Source organism: Trachymyrmex cornetzi, unplaced genomic scaffold, assembly GCF_001594075.2.
Source record: "Trachymyrmex cornetzi isolate Tcor2-1 unplaced genomic scaffold, Tcor1.1 scaffold797, whole genome shotgun sequence".
Classification (NCBI taxonomy): Eukaryota; Metazoa; Arthropoda; class Insecta; order Hymenoptera; family Formicidae; genus Trachymyrmex; species Trachymyrmex cornetzi.
In genome coordinates, this window is record NW_017300132.1 from 389,674 (window position 1) to 412,848 (window position 23,175).

General features: G+C 36.4%; 1 protein-coding gene across 3 annotated transcripts in view; it reads right to left on the minus strand.

The window, feature by feature from the left end:
- Sesn (Sestrin) overlaps positions 1-23,175 on the minus strand; it is a 211,859-nt gene that overhangs the window by 7,909 nt on the left and 180,775 nt on the right. For 2 of the 3 annotated variants that reach the window (XM_018518881.1, XM_018518882.1), the window contains one exon: positions 4,388-4,558. In XM_018518881.1, coding sequence (XP_018374383.1) covers positions 4,388-4,558 — 171 coding nt within the window. Of the gene's footprint in view, positions 1-4,387; positions 4,559-10,285; positions 10,305-23,175 lie in introns of those variants that run through there. The other variant, XM_018518883.1, reaches the window with a different exon arrangement.

Consider the following 23,175-nt stretch of genomic DNA (forward strand, 5'->3'; position numbering starts at 1 on the left):
GATGATGCATCGGGGCGTAAAATTGCATGAGGTCGCGGCCGCCAATATCGCGCGTTATCACCCTCACGATCATTTCCAGCACATGACGAACAGCAACATCCGTTTCAAGGATATATGCACTATGCTCAATCCTGCATCCCCCAACGATTAATAATCCCGTGACCTTCCATAGATTTTCACGTTGTCGGTTTTACAAATTAATAGCGAAGAGATTTTAACCTCACAGAGAATTTTTTCGCAAGCGTAGTTAAGGCAATAATAAAACCATCCATATCGATGTTAAAATAAAACGCGTTAAAAGTATCGTTTAAAGATACACAGAAGAGTCGCGAGCTCAACATTCGGCATTTACCATTTTAAGTACGCTATTAGTCTCGCGTTACAATGTATTGCAATAGACGTGAACAGTGGAAAATTTAACTTAATGATGCGGTTAGTCATATTCTGTTAAAAAAAAGAGACTATTTTTTTGAAAATTTATTATGTTTTTTTTACGCAGTAAAAAAAAACGCTATTATTTGAGGTGCTATTATTTAAATTATCTGACGTGAACTCAACGACGATCTATTTATTCCCGCGTGACTAACTTTGCAAAGCCCCGCGGGCATGAAACGCGTCAGTTTAGCACCCCTGACTCGTCATTTCGCCAACCGGGGAATCTCGCGTGGGCGTCGGATGCAGCACGATCCTGACAGAGTCGATCGATCATCGTGACAGGACATGGTAATACCATGGCTAAAGGGGCGGAAGAGCGAGCGCGAGTGAAAAAAAAAGCGGGATTGAAGGAGAGAAACGACGGTGAAAGAGAAGAGAGTGAAAGAACGGGTTGCGATGAGGTACGCAAACAAGACATGTGTTTACTATGAGAACGGTAAATCGATCGGTCCGCGAGAGTCACGATAAGAGCAGAGTTCGCCAAATACGTTTTCGCCACCCTAAAGAATTCAGTCGGGATCTCCCCAGGAGAAGTGCCTTGGCGTGTTTCCCTTATTAATAATCGATCATTAAGACTAACGCCAAATTCATCAATTACGGAAATTTGCATTACTTATCATTTCACGCGACGAGTCATTAATTATCGTGCTTTGCGCGAAGAAATTTACCGGCGGGTGATACCGATCTCCATTTTTCACTCGATTATCACGCGGGGATTGGGAAGGTGATAAAACACTGAAAGTAAAGGCATTATCGCGGCGACGAGAATAACAATATGTGCGAACGATGATTGGCAGAAAACGCGCGTTTATAACACCTCAGACAGTCCGATATCGCCATATCGACGTTTCAGTATTATTTGTACAATAATTATAAATAGAATCGAGAGATACTTTTGCGAAAACCATTTTATTTCTTTCCCGAGAAATAATATACTGTGTTATCGTAAGGTTTACCTTCCATCGTAAACTTATATTGATGCAATTCGCTCCTGATAATAACTGCAATAAGTTAACGTTTTTCTATACTATGCATACCGTCTTTGAAATAAATGGACGGCTATTAAGCTCATTAAAATGATTAATACAATCAATCTAAAATTATTGATATAATATGGTAATCAATGTTATCGTACGTTGATAATAGCAACAATTTTATACCTGCATTAATTTAAAAGATATATAAACGCAAAAGCGAGACGATGCGATTCACGATAATAATGATATTTATCTTCAAAGACTCCTCCTGTGTATTTCCTTTAATAATTTATTCTGCATGCGAACTGTCCGATAGCTAAATGATTAATGAAGTATAACTATATAATAACACTAGAGAACAAATCAATACAGAATCAACTTGCATTTCATTATCATTTCTATTTTTAAATGAAAAATATCGATATGAATTTTTTAAACAGCTATCCCCTACATAATGTTATTAATTTCCAGCGTAATTTTTTATGACTAATCCAAAATGATCGCAAATCACATTTCGAAGAAACGAGCACAATATTTACTAGAAAAGCTGTTTTTCAGATACCTTATCATTTTATCACATCCGCGTGTACCGTCTAACAATTTACTTCGTCCTTGTCCGCACATCACTCAGTTTTATCGAGATAAAATATTTCTCGATCGATACACTGCGATGATAGTTTGTCTATCACACTAGTCTACTGACGTACTTCTCGAGATATCAAATTAAGATTACTAAACTTCAAGTCCCGACATTACGTGACGAAAGCGCGAAAGGTGCGACAGTTAAATGTAAATCGATTAATGAATTTCGATCAGTCGAATATCACGACGTTATTATTTGAATAACGTAAAGTTCTAGATTCGAGTTTTGAGGAAGCAATAAAGAAAATCTCTGTCTAATATGCGAATTGTTCAAATTATCAGTTGAGTATAGAATCAAGCCCGCCAATGGCTCACAATGACATCCGATCACGACTGTGTATCATTCAAAGGCGGAAGCTGTAACCTCGATATTGTATCCTGTAGAGATAGCAATTTTACAGTCTACAGTATGGAATTTTGTAATAAACAAAGTCGGCTGCGGCCGCAAATGCTCGTCAAACAGCCGTTAACTCGACAATTTAGAGCAAACCAGTTTGCGGAATCTACATACCTGCTCTCGCGCGCTTACATCGCATATCTAACAACGCTGTAGTTTCTCTGATTTTATACTTTGTATATGCATTTACGGAAATATATATTCAATCGCCAACTGTGCATTAGCTAATACGAAGTAGGCCTACAGAGAAGAAGTAAGATCTTAGCTGAGAAACAAGTTTCTTTGACAAGCCGTCTTAATCTTGCAAGAAACGAAAATGCGAGTTAAAAACATGGCAAGATATATTTAATAGAGTCGCTTTGAATTCGATTGAAGGCTGATTGTGAAAAACAAACAGGTTTCTCGAATATCGCGGAAAAAATACTCCAATATATTTGCTGAAAATATTTCTAAGTTGTAAAATATCCGATATTTCGGAGATCGATAAACATTTGGAGATGGCATAAAATATTTAACGATTTCAGAGAGCGATAAAAAAATCTTGCGATCTCAAAGATGTATGTTATTTTCATAAGTCAGCATATTGCGAATTTGTTCTTACGATGCGAAGTAAAACCGGCAAATCAATTTTATCTTTCCACTTGCGCGCGTTATCTAGACAAGCCTGTTTCTCGCACGAATCTGTGTTCTGAGCACTGAATGATAAATGACTCATTTATTTAAAAATATGAGCTTGTCAAATTCTTATACGCGAACCTTCGATTCGACATTCTCCTGCGTTATTTATAGTCCGTAAAATACTTCTACGCAATGTAAGCAAGCTTTTCATTAAAAATTTCATCATTCATAGAAAAATGAAAAACCTAACCTAATTCAAAAACAGAACATTTATCTTACTGAATGTTTTTTTTTATGTCTCAATTATGATATAACGCAGTTACAATTGAAAGTATGTTTTCAAGATGATTCTTACGCGTGTATTTCTGCATGTTCAAAAGATAAGGTTATATAATTTCATACAACAAATGACATATTTTCATACTGCACAAATAGCTAAAAGTAATGCAAACGAGATGCGTAGATCACCGAGTAAAGATAATAAAAGAACAGTCAATGTTATTTTTCACATCTTCACCAATTGCTTTGCGAGAACATGTGCGGCATTACGAAACACACGCGCGCTGCATTTACTCAGTTTGCGATAATCTTTGACCCGGTGACCCGCTGTCGTTCGTCGAGGGTGATCAGGGGACTTAAGAGAAAAGATGAAGACGCATCATCAACGCGAAGAAGAGCTCAGCTCATCAACAGTAACAATTCTCTTACGCGCTATTGAATATATAAATTATATTCAATAAAGTTAAACATTTAATAAAAAAAATTTCCAAGAGCTTTTAAAAAAAGAAACTTATTTCATCTTAAATCTTGCAGATTAATGAATTAAAGTTTGAACAAGATAAAATTTTGAAGTTAACGTCAGTATATCTCTTTCAATCGCTTCAATTGCCTTCCATTGTCGGTTTAATTAAATGTATGTAAAAAAGCGCAATAAAAGTCGCAGGAATATATTTAACCTGTAAGTTGTAAGTGAAACATGTAAGTCCCGGTGATCTTGGGATATTTTCCTAATTTTTAAATAATGCAAAGATTTGGAATAATAATTTTATGTTTCATAATTTTATATTTGCCGCAGTTTTACTTTATTCACAAGGCTAATTATTGTATTTATATGAAGTTCAAGTGTTGTAATTTTTTTGTATGGCGGAAAATTTTTAAATATCTTCTAAAACCAATAACATAAAACTTTAGTGCGTCTTAAGGACCCATATGCTCCTTTCTTGTAAAAAATCAATTAATGAAGTATAAAAAAATTTATCTCAAGATCTACTACATATATATTACAAAATTTTTATAGAAAACAAGAAAACAAATTTACCATAATGGCAATGAGATGTCTGTAGTCATAAGGAAGTGGACCGTCACCCCGAAGAACGAATTGCTGGGTCCGTAGGAAATGTTCCAAATACGATGGGTGCGAGGACATTACCCTCGAAACATGATCGAGCCTGTTGTTCTGTAGGAAAGCATCCATCAACAGGACATGCGTCTGTAACAATCAAAACACATTGCTGTAAACAAAAGCGTCACGCAGACACAGTAGATTAGATACGATAGCAAAAAATCAATCAAAAGATTTCAAAATATTTAACATCAAAAATTTAAGAAAAAATTACAAGAAAATGAAGTTAATTAAAAATACTATTTTCTTAAAATGAATTTCATTTCACAAAATATTCAATCACTGTTTGTTTGCACTTTCTCCTCGAAACGTTAGAAATCCATTTGGGTTTCAAACTCTACTTGTCGTGGGATGTTTTAAGGTAAAAAAGTCTGTCTTCGTATTAGTATTCACCTTGATAGCCACGCAATAATTGGCTAGCTCAATCACGTTGTTTGATTCTAAAGTTATTTGTTCGCTCCGACCTCGACAAGTTTTCGGCATTAGAAAGTATATAGTCACGTTTTCACCAACGTCACATAACCGTATGAATCGATTTATACAGGGTGTTTCGGAAATCGAGGTACAATGAGAAAGGAGTGATCCTACATGAAAAAATATTTCAAGAACGTAGAATAAAATTTATACATGTAAAGCTTTGTTTTTGAAAAAATCGAGTTTGAATATTCATTAAATACTATATCGACTTAACAGATCTCACTGTGAGATTACTATTTCTGTTCATGTTTATGTCTATTGTATTGGATAATCGAGGATATATAATAAAACAGGATATTCATGTACGATGAATTTTATTGCTTTATAAACTGTTAAAAATGTTCGAAAACAAAGCCTTATAAAAAATTTTTATTTTATGGTTTAGATTTATTTTTTCATGTAGAATCACCTCCTTTCTCGATTGTATCACGATTTCTGGCACACCCAATATACATGTTTATTTCTCGCACCTGCTGCGTCGATAAAGAGCGTTAATCATACGTAAAAGACGTTAGGTGCGTTAATCGCAATATTAATTACGTAATCGCGTTTACGACATGTGCACAGATATGAGGGAGTGGGTTTCCGGGTCATCCGAAAGCGATCCACGCAATCAGGTGTTTGCGTTGCATCATTCAACGATTCGTCTTGACTACTGTTGATTAATACATCACCTCATACCTTTGTATACATGTCTCGCGAGAGATATGGGCACCTAGATAGATATCGGCATAAATTACAGCTCAGTACACTGGACACGCTACATAGAGTATCATGCTTAATGACCGTGTTATACTCTGTAACGTGTGATTGCTCCTTAATCGATCGGATAGAACAAACAGTAATACACCAATGCGAAATTGTTATGTGTTACGTTTAAATTATAGGAAAAAGCAATCGCAAAAACCTGCTGTCAAGAAACGCATAATTGATATCTTAAAAAAAAAACTCATGGATAGTTTTTTGCGCACTCTGTCAGGCGAGATTAAAAAATTCACAGATCAAACCTTGTTTATTACGGTAATTTCGTATGTTTCCGGGTTTTTTTTTTTTTTAGTATTTCCTAATGTAATTCCTAATATGTTAACATTTGTCGATATAATAATTCATCGTTGGAAAAAAAAACAAACGAATGTGACTGTACGTAACTTGAGTCACGTTTTACGACGTAATATAATTTACTAGATACTAGCTTGTTAATATTTATAGTTCCTGTTTGTCAGTTTTTCTTGCAGTTATCGATATTGAAATCAACTCATCCATTATAAATATTCCGCTTGTCAAACTTATTGGCCGTGCTTCCGCCGATCGGAAGAATTTTAGTGACCGATCGATTGCCGACGCAATCATATTTAGGATCCTATCAACAAATCAGGGTTGGTAAAGACTAATGTTTTTTTTTTTAAGAATAAAACACATTATGTTTCTTCTTGAATATGTTTTTAATGCTTCAAATATACTTTGAACAGTACTATAAAAAAAACATATTTAAAACATATTAAAAACATCAATTAAGCATGTTTTAAACTGTTTAAAACACGTTTAAAACATGTTTTTTACCAACCCTGCAACAAATACATCGAAGTAAATAGCAGGATAAACAGTCGTTCGTCATATCACCGGTTAGTGCACGTGCTCGCAATTCGAAATGGCAATGGACACTTCTCGTGTGTCTGGAAGTCGATTAGTCAATTCGAATTCTTTGTCTCCCGCGAGATTCGTTTTACGAAGATGAGCGGATCTTTTATTCGCCCCAATCGTTTCCGCAACATTCCCACTTCCGTATACGTGTAAAAATCTCTTCATACAACGTTCATTCGGCTTTCTTATATGTCCTGGCATGCGAAAAAAAGAAAATTGCAAATGAGCTTGCAGCGACGAATTCGCAATCAAATCTACCGAACCGAAAACTTCAACAGATGTACAAATTACTCAATACTATTCGATGTACAAATTACTCAATACTATTCTATGCACATTATATTTTGATTATATATATGTATATGTGTGTAAATAATATGGTGTCCCAAAATTGACGGTAAATATTTTAAAGACAGATTTTTTAATAATATTTTAAGATGAAAAGTTTCTAATACGAAAATGCTAAGAATAGTTTAAATATTATGAACATTTATATATATATAAATGTGAGAATTTTTGCAGAGAAGCATAGATAACATAGATAACGTAGATAAAAGGTTTTTCTTGTTTTCCAAGAGAACCTTGCAATTCTCAACGTTTCTCATCGATAACAAGTTTACACAAATCGCATTATATACTTTCACATATTGACTGTTTAGTCATCAAAGCATTACTAACATTTCAATGCATTATCTACGCATTATCGGTATTTGAAGTATCGTGAAAAATATTTTCAGGAAATATTTTCTCACCGATTTTATATTTATCAGTGATCAATATTATTCATCTAATACCTACTGAAATGAAATGATAATAAATACTAACCTAGTCAATAGGTATCACTTAAATAACTACTGTTCAACTTGCAATGCTACTGTCGCACGCAGATTGAAAGTATGCAGTTATGACACGAGTCTACGACACAAATGCAAACACAATTTATGTCCCACAATGATGTGGTCGACCTTGTAATGGGTCGCTAACCTGTGCACACACAGTGCACGCACACAAATTGCGAGAGACTTTTCACTTTGGCGCCGGCTTTCGCCGAGGAATATTGAACGTCCCACACCGGACGTAACGCGTGAACGCAAGTGGGACACGTCACATTGCGCATCCTCCGTTATAACTGTCTCGCAAGGAGAAAAAACCTACTACGAGTGATAAGAGAACACCGTGTATACGTGACGCAGCCGTTGTGCCTCAACTGAACGCGTTCACCTCGTCGCAACTCGAGGAATCGTTATCATTCGTAATCAGATTACAATTGAAAAACACCAGAGACGGTTGCACCAAATATATTAACATACGCTTTCTTTCAACAATCGTCGACGTGGTCGATTTCACCGAGCGATACCCGACGTAAACAAGCGAAACGAAACGGGTTGAGATAAATGCGCTTACTGGACTAAAATCATCGCCGCGAAATGATTAATCGAAGGCTTAAGAGAGCGCGCCTGCGGCTGATTATTATTATTGTATGTCCATTATGGAAAGGGTTTATCCAATGGTACTTTATCGATCCCTGGTGCGTTGAAGTTAGCCATCAAAGTTGGTGTAACTGAATTTTACGGGATTCCTATTCAAATAAATGTATATAGCAGTCAATAAATATACGTGAATTTATAATAAGGAAAGGAAACGAGAAAATCAGGTCTTCATCTGTAATATTATTTCTTGCGAAAATAAATATTAATTATTACTTTGTTTTGCAGAAATTATACTAGTATATTTAAATAATCGAACATATATATCTTATATGCTTTACATAAATTAATGCATAATATTCCTATTCCAATACTTTTTGCATATCACAAAAGAATTGTTTTGCATCTTAACGATGTTTATTGTACACGGAAAGAACGAAGTTTTGCTGAAGTAACTAAAATTTTAGCTAGACACAAGTCTGACAATAATTTTGTTGGACCATCAAAATAATGATGTAGGACGCTCAAATGGTTGCTCAAATATATCAAAACTTTTCGTAGCCATTACTCGAGATTTCTATATAATTATTTTAATGGTTCAACAAAATTATTTTCAAATCTGTGTTCAGCTGAATTTATAGGTACTTCAACGAATCGTCCTTTCCATGTATTTTTCTGATGTATATTTTTCTTCCAAATTTGCGGGTTTGGAATCGAGTTTATTTTCGGCGATTGCGGAAGCAATCCCATGAGGGAGTTTCCGCCTATTTTCTGTCAGCATTGCGACTAAATCGACCAGGCGGCGACACGTGGACTCGATTATATAGACGAAAGTACACATAACAACCGAAAGACTCATTAAGGAATGGTTCTCGAATCGACCGATCTATTATTAAATGACGACCGGCGTTCGTTACCGTCGTTACCGAGAGAGGCCGACTCGGCGGAAATAACAAATTACTCAATGTCAGTTAGTCGGCGTGGTAGCCGGAGATCGTGAGAGTAGTCTAAGCACTCGAGAAAATTTACTTGATACTTTTCGACAGGAACTCAATGATCGTATCGCTGGAGGATATTCCTCTTCCTTCTCAAGAGAGAAGCAGGTCTTGAAGAAAAATCCGTAGAAAAACATCAAAATAATTGATTCACGATTCATCGCATCGGATGTTTGTCCAGAGACATACTTCAACTCACATTATATTTCATTGACTATTTTATAAACATTCTTTGCGCAATCATTTGCAAGAAAACGCACGCAAAATGATATTAATATTAATACCGGCGATTAATCCAACATTCATCATTTCGCTTCGTAAACATCCGCTTGATGGCTTGTTCTCGAGTCGGTTATTTTTCTGATTCTGCGTTACATTAGCGAGTGTAAAAAAAAAACAGCGAACAATCATTTGCGATAAGTTTCATCTACAATTGACGGCAGTCATTAACCGTTAAACGCTGGATATGATGCGAGAGAAGTCGTTAAGTTGTTTTCAACATCGCTCTATTTTCGCAGCGTATTTTTTACCGCTAAATTAGCTATTAGATATACATCATATGAACTTTCAGGGACTCTGCAGAATTGCTGTTTTATCCCAACCTAACCAGAACGGTTTCATTAATGAAGTTATTTGTATGCACATAAGCTACATGAATATTATTCTTATACATTTCCTCGCAATTTTCTCGTCACGATCCAAGGTAGCTTGCGATTGAAACCGGTATAATTTCACCGAGTTTAATTTTCGAGGCAACAGATAGACGGAAACGTTCCCTCTTATATAGAAACGTCATAATTACCGTAAGGTGTTCTCTTCAGGTTCTTTTCCGCATGTCTATACAACTGTAGTCAAAATTATTACATTACAAAAAATTATAACATTTTAATTCTCCAAAAAATAGATAAACAATTACAATGTAAGGATATTAACCCTCCATTTGCAATAAATATTTTTACTCCTTCCGTCCAAGTTTCTTCCAACTGTTCTAAGCTTTCAAAAAATGTAGAAAAATTCAGGGTTACTTTTCAACATCTCTATTACAAGACATTTAAAAGATATCAGAAATATTTTAGAAGAAAAAACCAGACTCCTTTAGAAAAATTTGAGAGTGAAATTCCGCTTGTGCCAAAGAAGATCGAAAACGAAGGGTTAAGGACATTAAAAAAAAAAAATCAAATAATCTTCGAGACAAAAGGAGTTGCGGACTTCACCTCGCAAAAATAACCGACTACGTCACGGACGTAGTTAGATATTACTCAATTGGCTCGTACACGCTATTTGGCAAGCCGTGTCTCTCGCTCCTACGTGAGGCCCTCAGAAAGCACAGCCAGCGTGGCAGGTCTTCCCTCCGTCCGAGAGCCCTTTTTCTCTTGGCGAAGACTCCTGGCGATCAGCCCGAGAATCGCCCGAGACTTTGTGGCGAGCTCCTCGGAAAGGCTTCTTCAACCCTTCTTTCTTAGAGTCAAGATTTCACGTCACGTCGAGATTTTCCTTCGCCAAGTACGCGCCACGTTGCGATCGGACGTCATTTATCTTGCGAATCGCATGACTTTTCTGTACGTGACTATAGACAATAGAAAAGGGAGTATCTACAATTTCTAGGAAAGGAACATCTAGGTCCGTTCGAACGTCGGATCGTGCTACGGTCCCCAAAATCGATTCGTGAATGGAAGCTGAAAGATTACGCACCGTTTCTGTATACTGAACGATATGATGATTTCCTTTCACACGGAAATTACAGGAAGAACATAAATTTTATATCATAGCAAATCTCTCTGTTTTTCATTCGAGTGCACGCAATCGTGCAACTCTAACAATACAATCGTTTGCTATCAACGCCGTGATCATGCCTGGGGAGAAGTATTCTTCTTTTGATTATATATATGTAATCGTTCAATTTTAATGTTCATAATACTTTAAATATTTTTATCTGAAGATGGCCTAATCAAAAGGTTGAAACATGTAATAATTTTTTTGTATCTTGACTCATATAAATTTGTACGTTCTCGAATAATTTATTGTTAAGAATACATTTTATGTCTTGACGTACAAAGAATCGAATAATGTTTTATTGACTGTTATACGTCTTTTTTACTCGTATCTTTACTTACCGATAAGAGAAGAGTCCTTTACTAATTTATATTTATTCTAACAATACATGTGACAAACGCAATCTCGCGAAAGCCGCGAGATTTTTGCCGTTAATACGTTCGCTTCTTATTGGAATCGTACGTCTTGACAGTCGCTTCATAATAAACAGACGATGAATGGCGATATATAAGATAGTGCATCTCCTCCTCCGGCATTCATATTGTATCGTTATTGCGATATCCATACTTTATGCCCAGCGTGCCGCAACGTTGCGCCGTGTCGCCGCGTCTCTCACAACGGACGACAATGCACGATGAACGAATATTTCTTTCCATAATGATACATTAAACGCTATTGTCCATTGTCAGCCGCGACAATAATTACTGGAACAAAGCCGCGTAAATTATGTATGCGACGTACTAAGGACATATAGCACGAAAATACGCGGCGGTGTTGAGACTTTAAAAAAAATCTGATCGAAAATTCCATCGTAACAATGGAAACGATAACAGCAAGTTTGTAAGGAGATCCGAAAATTATATTTGTGAGATGCTGATAAACGTACACAAAAAAATCACGTATCCTATTATTTGAATATTTACAACTTATTATAGAGCTGGAGTTCCGTCAATGTGTGCGTAAGATTAACTCTAATCTCGGTTTAACTCACGCTGTTTATCTTTTTTTCAAGTCTTGAAAAAAGAGTAAACTGTACCGAGATTAAAGTTAATCTTACATTAATGGAACCGGGCCTTAGTTATAAGCTTAGATGGCATTCAATGTTTTATTATATCGAAAGATTAAGCATTTACGTCATATATAGAGTTTCAGTAAGATAAAATGGACTACCCAATAGATATATCTAAAAGCTGCTAAGAGCTTCGCCCGTTATGGGCCGTTAAATGAGAAAAGCACAGCCGTAAAGTTGGAGCTCTAGAAAAATTTTTAAGGACGTAAAACAGTTTTCAGCGAGAAAAAGTGGAAAGGCTATGAAAGGTTTGACTTTATAATCTTGTGTAATGTAAGATTGATGAAGTTAAAATACCCCCGATGAATGTATATATTAATATATTTTATGTAGAAAAACTGTGCGGGATCGATAATACGTCCACAGCTACGGCTTACTCTTCCCGGATGGAAGTATAATACGTCGTTTCGATGCAGAAGAGAGCTAAACTTCTTTAGAATTCCGCGCCATTCCTCCGATAGAAATCCGAATCTCTGCGCTCGCGCAAGTCCCGTGTGAAGATTGTTCGGTATCTTATTGGTGAAGTTCGCAGCGACACATAATGCGGAAAATTATAATTCATACGCCAAGTGTGCCGCGGTTCATATGTATGGAAAAGTATACACGGTGCACCGCGGCGGCGAAATTACAGTGCAAATTGCACACGTAGAATAATAATGTTGCAGTCGAGAAAGTGCAAGCTTCGTACTTCTGTTAATGCGAAATCGCATGTCGGATTAGAGCTTCTGTGGGTTTTTAACGACGTTAGGACTCGACTCGGGATGGAAGCCCCAGAAAATGTTGGACCGTGGCCCTATTGCCCTAGGCAGTACGCTTATACGTTCTATAATTGAGGTAGTTTGAGTTGGCGACGCCCGAGACGACGCGACGCAAGCCGGCGGCTGTATTTTGGACAGAATCTCACGGCTGCACCGCGTAAACAAGATTAGACGATGCTAATAGCATGATTCCGTGTGGGCGCAATCTCGGGGTGCTACAGCGTGCTCTGAGAAGAAAAAAACAAGAGAAGGGAGATGAAAACGCGACGTACGTTACACGCTGACGTTTTATCACGAGATCGCGCGAATAAACACCGGCAGCACCAAGGACCGTGTGTGTTTGTCATACTCCGAGCATCTCAAGAAGCGAATGACGTGCCATCGCGTATCTACACAAACACGAAGCCTTGCCAATCGCACAGCTATATTTACGCCGCCTTTTTATTCACGCGATTATTTACCACGCGAACTTAACATTTCGCTTCGATTGCCGCAACGCGAAGCAAAGTACAGCGGAAAGTCATTGAATAGTCATTAAAACATATATTAAATCTATCTTAAAAACAGGTGACGACCGCGAGGCAAGTTTTAAAAAGCTTGACGGCGAAAATAACGGTAATTTCAATTACTAATTAGTGTACTGAAATATAATAACGCCGTAACGATGCCACGATGTAGAGAGATTCGACGCAAATCTTAATACCAAAGTACACACTGTAATTTGTCCAAATATGTAATAAGTGCTGCCATATTGTATATACGATTAGTTTTCCGTATAAAAATAACACACTATACTGCACATACCTACACAGAATTTACTTTAGATCTGTTTTCTATAGCTGAACTTTTAGATGTTAAAGTGAAACAAATACATGCTTGATATTTGAAAACGAGAAAAGTTCTGTGCGGGAATAAAAAAACAAACCTATTTAAACGTGTAGTACTGTGTATTTTTACACGGTAAATTAAATTACATATACACGAGAAAAAAATGTACTTTTTAATAAATATTGATTTGAATAGTACTAATTCAACATTTATTTACGGTAAATCAATATTTATTAAATACAACAATCATAGTTTAATCATCAACTTAACTCTTGAATGTCACACATGAGTCTTTCGTGTCCATGGATTAAAAATAATTATTTTTAATAAAATAAAAACTGCTTTTTTCTTCAAAAATCAAAGTTACAATTTTTATATCAAAACTGAATTATTTTCTTTTTCTGGTGCAGAAAGTAATTTTCATAATTTTTCTAAACATTTTTTCTAATGTTTGCATAGCAAAATAATTTAGTAGAGACCTTAAAGAGTATGTGTGAATTTTAGTCGGACACGAATGACCCATGTGCGTCGTCCAAAGGTTGAAAATAAGTGTGATGTTCGAGGGTTAATAGTTTTTGTACCACAAAATAAATACGTTAACGTTTAACACATATTCAGTTAATACTATTTAAACAAACATTTATAAATATCTAGTACATTTTTTCTCAGTGTATGAAGACATTTATTATATACACTTGAATTTGCAGTATACTCTGCATTGAAATCCAACGATTCCACCTTGTAATATTAGTTCATGTCACGAGTGACCATTAGCTTAATTTTAAAACGCTTTATATGTTATACACAGCCCTCATCCGCTTGCCTTCAATTGCCATAATTTTACCGACTATTCTATATGGTCTATTAATCAACCGCGGTTGTCAGCGGAGGCTGATCATGTACACGAATGCGGTTTGATTATTGCCCATGGGCGGGGCACAGGAGAAGAGCAATAATCTCCGTAATAACCGCAAATATTTTCAGTGTCGCGCGTCCCGGAATCGCCACGGTATTATGAAATTATTTAACGATAGCTGACAGATGGGAATTATCTATCAGGAGACGTGACGTAGCACATAAAAAAAAAACAACACGTCACCGAATGGGCGTATTGTCACGTTGCGTGAGTCACATAGTATTTTTTTAATCAAATTTCTAATCAAAAATCACGCCACCTGAATTATCTTTTGTAATAGACATAAATAGCGCAATTACAAGACCGACGAAATCATCAATTATTTATTAGCTTTTTAACAAGTCTTTTAAAAGTCAAGTGTTTTTCGACAAGTCTCTTTAAACGATCGTTGACTGTTAGACAAAACAAAATTTAAAAAAAAAACACATTACTTGTTGATAAAGAGTGAAGTTGTTGTTTCTAGGTTCATCCGAGTCTATTAAAGTCTTATCAGAATTTAACTATTTATTGGCGTCAGTGATATCAGTTTCTGCGAAAAGTCCCCAAACGTCCGCACGCTTATGCTTTTCGCCACGATTTGCAATTGTCAGAACTGAAAGATGTCTTTATTATACAAACAAAGTAATTATTTATTAGCCTTTCAACAAGCCTTTCGTTAATCGATCATTTTAACCATTATACTCGTTTAAAAAGACATAAAACATATTGACTTATTGATAAACCTTATAGAGAGTGAACAGTGTTTCCTCTAGATTAATCTAAGTCTATTCAAGTCTTATCAGAATTTAACTATTTATTAGCGCGCGTCGGTGATATCAGTTTCCGCGAAAAGTTCACAAACGTCCGTGGTACGCTTTACGCTTTTCATCGAGGATCTGCAAATTGTTAAAACTGAAAGATGTCTTTATTATGCAAGGCGAGTCAAGTCAACGAGTTCTTTCAAGACGGTTCCCTAGGCCGCGAGCGCGCGACTGCGCTACTTACACGCCCCATTACAATTCAATGGGCGCCGAGTAACTTCGTTTAAGCGCGATAAAACGCGCCGTAGCGAACTGTGCGCCGTTTATTTTATCATCGAGTTCGCGCGACGGCGCTCCAGATCCAGGTGAACAAAGGGGCTATTAGCTTCGCGATTTATCCACGCTCCGCTTTGTTGTCCGGTAATTGACGCTGTTCCGAACGCGAACGGACTCCGTTATAGGAAACCCGTCGTCGACCCGCACGAGCGCACGCACGTTTCATGCCGTCGCGTCGCGTCGCGTCGGTTTCTGCTCTGCTTTGGAGGGTTTTCAACAGCCCTTGGCCACCCATTTCGACGCTAACGAAGTTGTTTCCAAGACAATACGGACAGAGTTATTCGCAAAATTTCGCGCAAATTGCCGCCGTAATGCCAAACTCGCGTCCATATGGCCCTCCTTTGTCCCCCTTTAGTCCTCCTACAAAGACTCGTGCAGATTTCATATTAATAGCTCCCCTCGACATACACGAATGCCGAGCTAACTGATATTTCGTAAAAAGTCCCTCTTTAATTACCTTATTATACATTATTTAGAGTGTAATTGATATAATACAAGTTGTTTCCGAATATTATTTTTCTCATCTAAATAAAATTTTGTAAGAATGACGAATAAAGTGGTAAAGGTGCGTGTGATGATTTATTTTACAAATGCAGGATATAATTTAAAAAAAAAACTTAATTACATCACAATCGAAATTATTATATCAAATATTACACTAGTTTCAATTATTACACGCTGTCAAGAAATATTATTTTCCTCAGTTTAAGAAACAATTTTACAAAATTAAAGTATAAAGTAACAAGAGTTCGTGTAACAATTTATTTTATAAATGCAGAATATAATTGTGAAACAGCTTAATTACACTACGATCGAAAATATTACAAGTATTATCCTAATTTTCGTTATTATATAGGCTGTAACTGACGAATATAATTTTTTTCATAATTAAAGAGACAATTTTGCAAAATTGAAGAATAGAACGTGTAATAATTACACGTTCATTTGTTACAACAACGACATAATTAAAAAATCGTCATTTTTTAGTTGCTTGAAGAAAAAAATGAAAACATAAGGAAAAACAGAAATAACGTAGTGTTCTTTTAATATATTATTTTAATAGCTGACAAAGATTCGATGTATAAGTTGAGATATACTACTCTGGAAATGTCCAGGAGATCTGATTCGAAGCTTTGTGGTCGGCCGCAGCGTTTCGTCTTGGTCCCATACTACTAGACTCATCAGTAAGGCGATGTAGTGTGGGACTTGCCTTAGACGCCTGGAATGAATCCAGAATGACATTCTATTTAAAGGGAATTCGCGCGGCGCGGTGCTTACGCGAACCGAGTGAGTCCCGTGGACCTCTAGTGGCGAGTCGCCACACTACTTATTTTGATTTTTTTGGCATTAAATTCTTTGAATAATTATTTGCTAATTTAACATCTCTGATCTTTTTGTACATTTCTTAGCGCGCTTTCAACTTCTCACTTAGAAATAACTTAAAGAATATACTTTTTATTTTTCTACCATCAATTATTATATCAAATTCCAAAACTTTAATGATCCAAAACATGGAATTAATTTTCTAGAAAACTGCTATTTCTAGCAAATGAACGACTGGTTTGCACAGAATATTTTCGAAAAATTTAATTATACAACACGATCGAAAATATTACACCAAGTATTACATCAGCTCCAATTATTACACGCTGTGACGACTAACGAACCTGTTTTGTAAAAAAAAAAAAAAATCATCAAAGAGCTCGGAGCGTGCTTTTTCGCCTCGTTGTAGTAGCGTACAATTCGCGTGCTTTCAGAAAAACAGAGATGGAAAAGTTCAAAGGGAGAACTCTAACAACGTTGTTGCTCGCCAGATGTTGACTGGACGAAAACGTAACGATCGTAAAAATCGTGCCTCGTCGAACCACGCGTCGGCCACGACTCGTACTTACTCGAATTCGTATCTCTGCACGCGTGCGCTTCGAGGAGGTTTGGAAAACCTGACCCAATTTCAAAGTCGGCGCCGTCAATTATCGTAACACGTGCGGCGCGTACTTCGCAACTCTCGTCACGTTGGTCGGGCTAAATGTAAAGTCATATTCCCGCCACGTTTAAGTATAAGATGTAACGTTAAACCTTCAGGATCATTTACATTAAACACGCAGGATTTATCGATAAGCAACACTTGCTCATTCCGGCTCACTCCGGATATGTCAGAAGATAAAGAAACGGGCGCTCCAGTACGAAGGTGACGACGATTACGTAATCGAAACAGAAAGTGAAGATTAGAGTCACGTTGAGGTAAACTAAAAGAACAACCAATGTAAGGTACTGACTGAGATTTCACCATGTGGACGTAATGCTTATTCAGCGTATACTTGTTGTCGGAAGTCGTATATATTTTTCCGAGGGTTCGCATCGCGCGAAGTAAGCGAGAGGAGACTAGAAAGCACGACAAACAGTGCGGCGCGACAGGTGGGGCGGCAACGCTTGTTTAAAAGTCGATTCGATTGTTCGGTCATGCGTGCCCGGTTTCGCAAGCGGCGAGATAGAAAGATAGGCAGGAAGAGGGGGAGAAAGAAAGAGAGAGGGGGAGAGGGAGATTCTGACGTACCCGCTTAGGACGCATGAAATGAAAATTTTATCGATCGCCGGAGGTATCCCTAACCCGAGCGTAAATTGTGATGCCGCTGTGCTTTATACGTAAAACGCTGCCCCGAGCCATCGCCAAGTAAATCGGGGACAGTAACTCCGCGCACCGAGTACTAAGGATGAGAAAAATATGATCCCGGGCGAGCTTTATAAAATTCTCCGCATGAATATTTAGTAACGTATTTCACCACGTACACAACAGTGTTGTGAGACGTTACATAATGAATGAAATAAAAATTTTATATCATTTTCTCTGCGGTTTTAGGCCGCAGACGAAAGAAACTGGCTGCTGCTTGTTGTAACAGCACCGAATCACCGTTGCGACGAGAAATCACGGATGCGATTCAAAATGCGAGATAAAAATATTTTTAGAACACATAGGAAATTGCTAAACAAAAGTGATTACTCAATTAATTTTTAAGTAACGGTTATCTTTAACAAAGAATAATTTCTTGATAATAATTCTTAAAATATACTTATTATAAATTTTACAAAAATTCATTATTATATACTCAAAATAAGAATTTATTTTCTTTTGATGAATATTATAAAATTGATCGAAGACGACACTTTATATAATAAGCAAATCAAATTTGTTTTAATTTAATAATCTCAATTAAACTTATTAAGAAGTAAACTACTAGATTCGAAATATATTTAAATACATTTGATGCCTGTGATGAACTTGTGACAGATTTGCGGATATATGAACTTTTGGAATATTTGAAACACGTATTACAATACTTATGTAAAGTAAGTCTTTTTCTGTATGCAGAGTATCCTTTATGAGTGACAATTCGAATATATACATATATATATTTCACGACAATCTAAAAAGAAAAAAATTCTCATTTTATACATATATCTACACACAATGTTCGCAGTTATTGACTACGTTTCTTTCGGTACCCCATTCAGGAAAAGTTGAGCCGGCGGTGAGCAGATTACCATAATTTCCCTTAGTTTCCTTCTACGGAAACACCGAAGTGACTTCGTGCTCTCAAGTCCGCTTACATTAATTGTTTGAGCCTCATTTCCATCGGGTAAAATCTTTTCATTATCCCGTAGCAAGTTACAAGCATCGTGAAATAATTGCAAAAATAAACTTCGAAGCCGGCGTTACGAACGTGCGACTGTAACTGAGAGAAGATGAGAAGAACAAGAAAGAGGAAAAGGAGAAGGAGAAGAAAAAGAAGAGAACGTGGAGATGTCCGAGAGGGATTTATGCGACGTCCACGGTCGAGAAGCTGATTATTGGGAGGAAGGCCTTGTGCCACATTGTGTATCGCGTAAATCACTCCCACACGACATATATTGTCGAGTAACACCAAATTTTTTTCACCTAATCGCGCTAGTGTTAGAAGAAAAGGTCATTCTCCTGTTATGCAACGATGGTAGAAAATATCTTATATTAAATTAAGCCTTGTGTGTTGCACTTCATATTGCGAACAGATAAACAGCTTTGCGTCAAAAAGTGAGAAAAAGAGTCTGATAATAGTTGAGTGAAACAATTTCAGTCAAATGTTCGGTTAATATAACCAAACATAATTTTACTTTTCTAAACAATTGGTTTATATTACCAAAATAATAACTACCAACCGTTTAATAATAATTAACTAAATATTTAGAAAAGTAAAATTATGTGTAATTGTATAATATAAATCGAACATTATTTATAATTAAAATTATTTTACTCAACATTTGATTGTTATTATAAAACTCCTTTTTTATTGCATTATGTATAATTTATATTAATTAAATTTGAATTACGTTTTTAAACTATATATATAAAATACTGTATAATAGACTCCACTACGTGCGGCTTCTCAACGTTAGATAAAGGAATTGAACGTTTAGTAGAGAAAGTTTGATTGAATCGCGACTATCAGCGGCGCTTCGGCTTCAATACCTCAGCTTCTCAACGAGAGACACGCCCGGTTTCATCGACCACTATGTACGTAAAACGAAATGAGGGAGCCCGACGTATCGGTGAAATTTATTCGCGCCGTTTGCGAAATCGAGCACGAGACGACCGCCAATGCGAACAGCGGTATTATCGTAATATCCGAAGCGAGTAAAATATGCGTGGAGTGCCGTTGAATTCGATAGGAAGCGAAACCCGAATTGACGTTATGAGAAGCACGATATAACGTTAACTCGACGGCTAAATTGTAATCGCGTAAAATGCAAAGCAGTTGTCCGAATGACGTTATTTTACACCGATGTGAATTTGCGTCGCGCGTATCGACAATCATCTCTACTTTCAGCGTTTATGAAATGCAGTAATTTATTTTTCGTTTACCAATAACCCATTGAAATTATTAAAACGACAGGCGTTATTTATTATATTCGTGTTTTGTACTGAAAATCAAGGAAATAAATTCGAGAGTAAAATTTTACTTTTTCTTTTTCAACGCATCAGCGTTGCTTAATAACATCCAGTTCCTCGAGAGATCTTCCAAAGACTTTTAATGTCGTTTACATCGCGGAGAATTTAATCGTAAATTATACTTATTTCGCCTTTCGAAAAGTGTTGCGTACAGCGAATTGCTGTATAGGTCGAAGACTGGACATGAAAAGAGAGAAGTTAATGGCAGTCGATTCGTGAAATCGGACGGCCGTTAATGACGATAATGATCGGCTATCAATACGGAGAAGTATCTCCATTGAAGATATGGAGCAACGTGCCAATTACGTGCGGAAGCATAAGCGGGAATTAAAGTGGCATAAAGAAGCGATGGATTTTTATTACCGAGCTACGTGACTAAATAGGAGAGAAGTGTACGGATAGCGAAGAAGAAGAAAGAGGTAGAGAAGTGTCGTAAGAGGCGGAAGGGAATGATAGACTACGATGTCGCGGATCGCCACCCACGCAGGGATTAATTGCAATCTACCGCGATACGGCTTAATTAAGATCAACAATTAAGCGGACGGTGTTGCGCGCTCGCGCCCCGCCGTGTCCGGCAATTGGACGTATCCAACAATTAGTGGCTGGTCTCACTTTACCTCGTGTCCGACCCTCCCCCCCGTTTCCCACAGACGACCGATTAGCCTGCCACACGATCCGAACGATACGAATGGATGCACCGACGTTGTATGCATAACAATGCAACTGCGATATGAGCGCCGGCGGCTCGCGGGTCCGCGAGCAGATGCACACAGGGTGTCCCGGAATCCGCGACGTATCTAAGCGATTTAAGACCACTTGCGAACCCAAACGTTTCTCATACCAGTAATAAATTTCCCCTTCTACTCTCGCCAGTCGATTTCTGGGATACTGTATGCAATGATTGTATCAGTGCGCACACACACACGCGTACTGCACGGTTCCAATTAGCCGTTATTACGAATGTGTCAGTTGTTACACCGGTCGGTAAATCGAAATGTCAAAGAGATATTTCGATATTGATATCTTACCGCTGCAAAGTACTTATTGCACTTGAATGCAAAAGTGGTAAGCAAGACGTTTCGTTTCAAATATCATTTAGCTGAATAGAATTCCCGCAAAATAATTGATTTCCTTAACAAAGTTATTGATTTCAGAGTAAAAGAATGAAGCAAAAAAAAAAGAAGATATTCTATATGAATGTAACCTTTTGTTTTTATTATAAAGAAACTAATATTTGTTTGCAAATTATTAAACGTAAAAAAATTATATTTTTAATTAAAAATATCAAAATATATCAAATATATAATTTTCTTGTGTTTAGTAATATTCGATGTTTAGGATGATAATATCGTGTAATAAATGCATATTTCACTATTTCGCAATGTTTCCAGTAAGCGCTTTACTTCAAGACGCAAACGTCTCGACTTCATAACCGATTACTCTAAAGTCTCATTTTTCAAAGCGTTCGCTTCGATAGATAAGAACAGAAGCAATTGCTTTATTTTATGTGACTCACGTAGTCTCCTCCAAGACCCGTCATTTGGGATACTATCAGAGCGGCTGAAATAGACGGATCTATCAGAGGCGAATCGACTTTATCCGAGTAAAACCCTATTCTATATATATCGCTATAGTATTATATAGAAACTATTTTTGACAATCCTCAAAACAAACTCCCAATATACTTTTGTGTTGGCTAACGACGTATAAATTTTTGTCACTAACGTATTACTAAAATATGTCACGAGAATCTCTCATATTATTCACCAGGAAAAATGACTACGATCAAATTATGTCTATTTCATCATCCATTTGTGAGGTCGATGATCCCGCTTATATAACATACGAAAAAAAAAGAAGCAGATTGCACCTTGGACAACCAAGACGTTCTGCGGTCATCGACATTTTCTTCGGAACGTGTTTGCCACAATTGTGATAACGTCTATTTTTCGACGCCACTTATCGAGGACAAGCAGAGGCATTATATTATTGCAAGCAGTAAAAATTTCATGTATCGGGTGTTTCGCGTCATAAATGTGTCGAAATTTACGTAAGAAAATGCCCGAGTTGGTTTAACATTGAACTGTGCGGAATCGCGGATTACTTTATTATATGTTGTATTACATCGCGAACACGAAACATCTTGTCCAAATATACGCGCATGTATCCTACTTTTGTGTTAATTTAATTACATTTTACAGTTTTTAGGACAACTATATGTATTTAGAGTTGTTATAACCACGCAAATATAATCAATTATGTTATTAATAATAGTCACACACAAAAGCTTTAGCTTGCTTGAAAAATTTTAGTATTTTCTTAACATATTTTTTAGTTATTATTACTACATAAATAGTAAGTGAATTTAAAAAATGGCTATTTCACTATAATTGCGATTGCATTTACTGAATAAAAATGTTCATTTTATTTACCATTTATATCTTGATATTTTACTAAATTAATATTTGAAATTATCACAATTTACAGTATATTTTTTTATGTTGAGATAATTACATACATATGGTTATTATTACTAACATTATAGCAGTAAAAATCCATAAAAAGAGCTTCTAGCTATAATTATTTTACTATGCAATTATAGTCGCAAATACCAGACATTTTTTTCTCAATGTAGCCAACTAAAAAAACAGTTAGAATAATGATTCTATAAATTATATATATTTAGAAAACTGACAATTAAATAAATATAATTTGTAGAATCATATTTTTTGGGTTGCTTCGTTAGAAGATAAGCATGCTAGT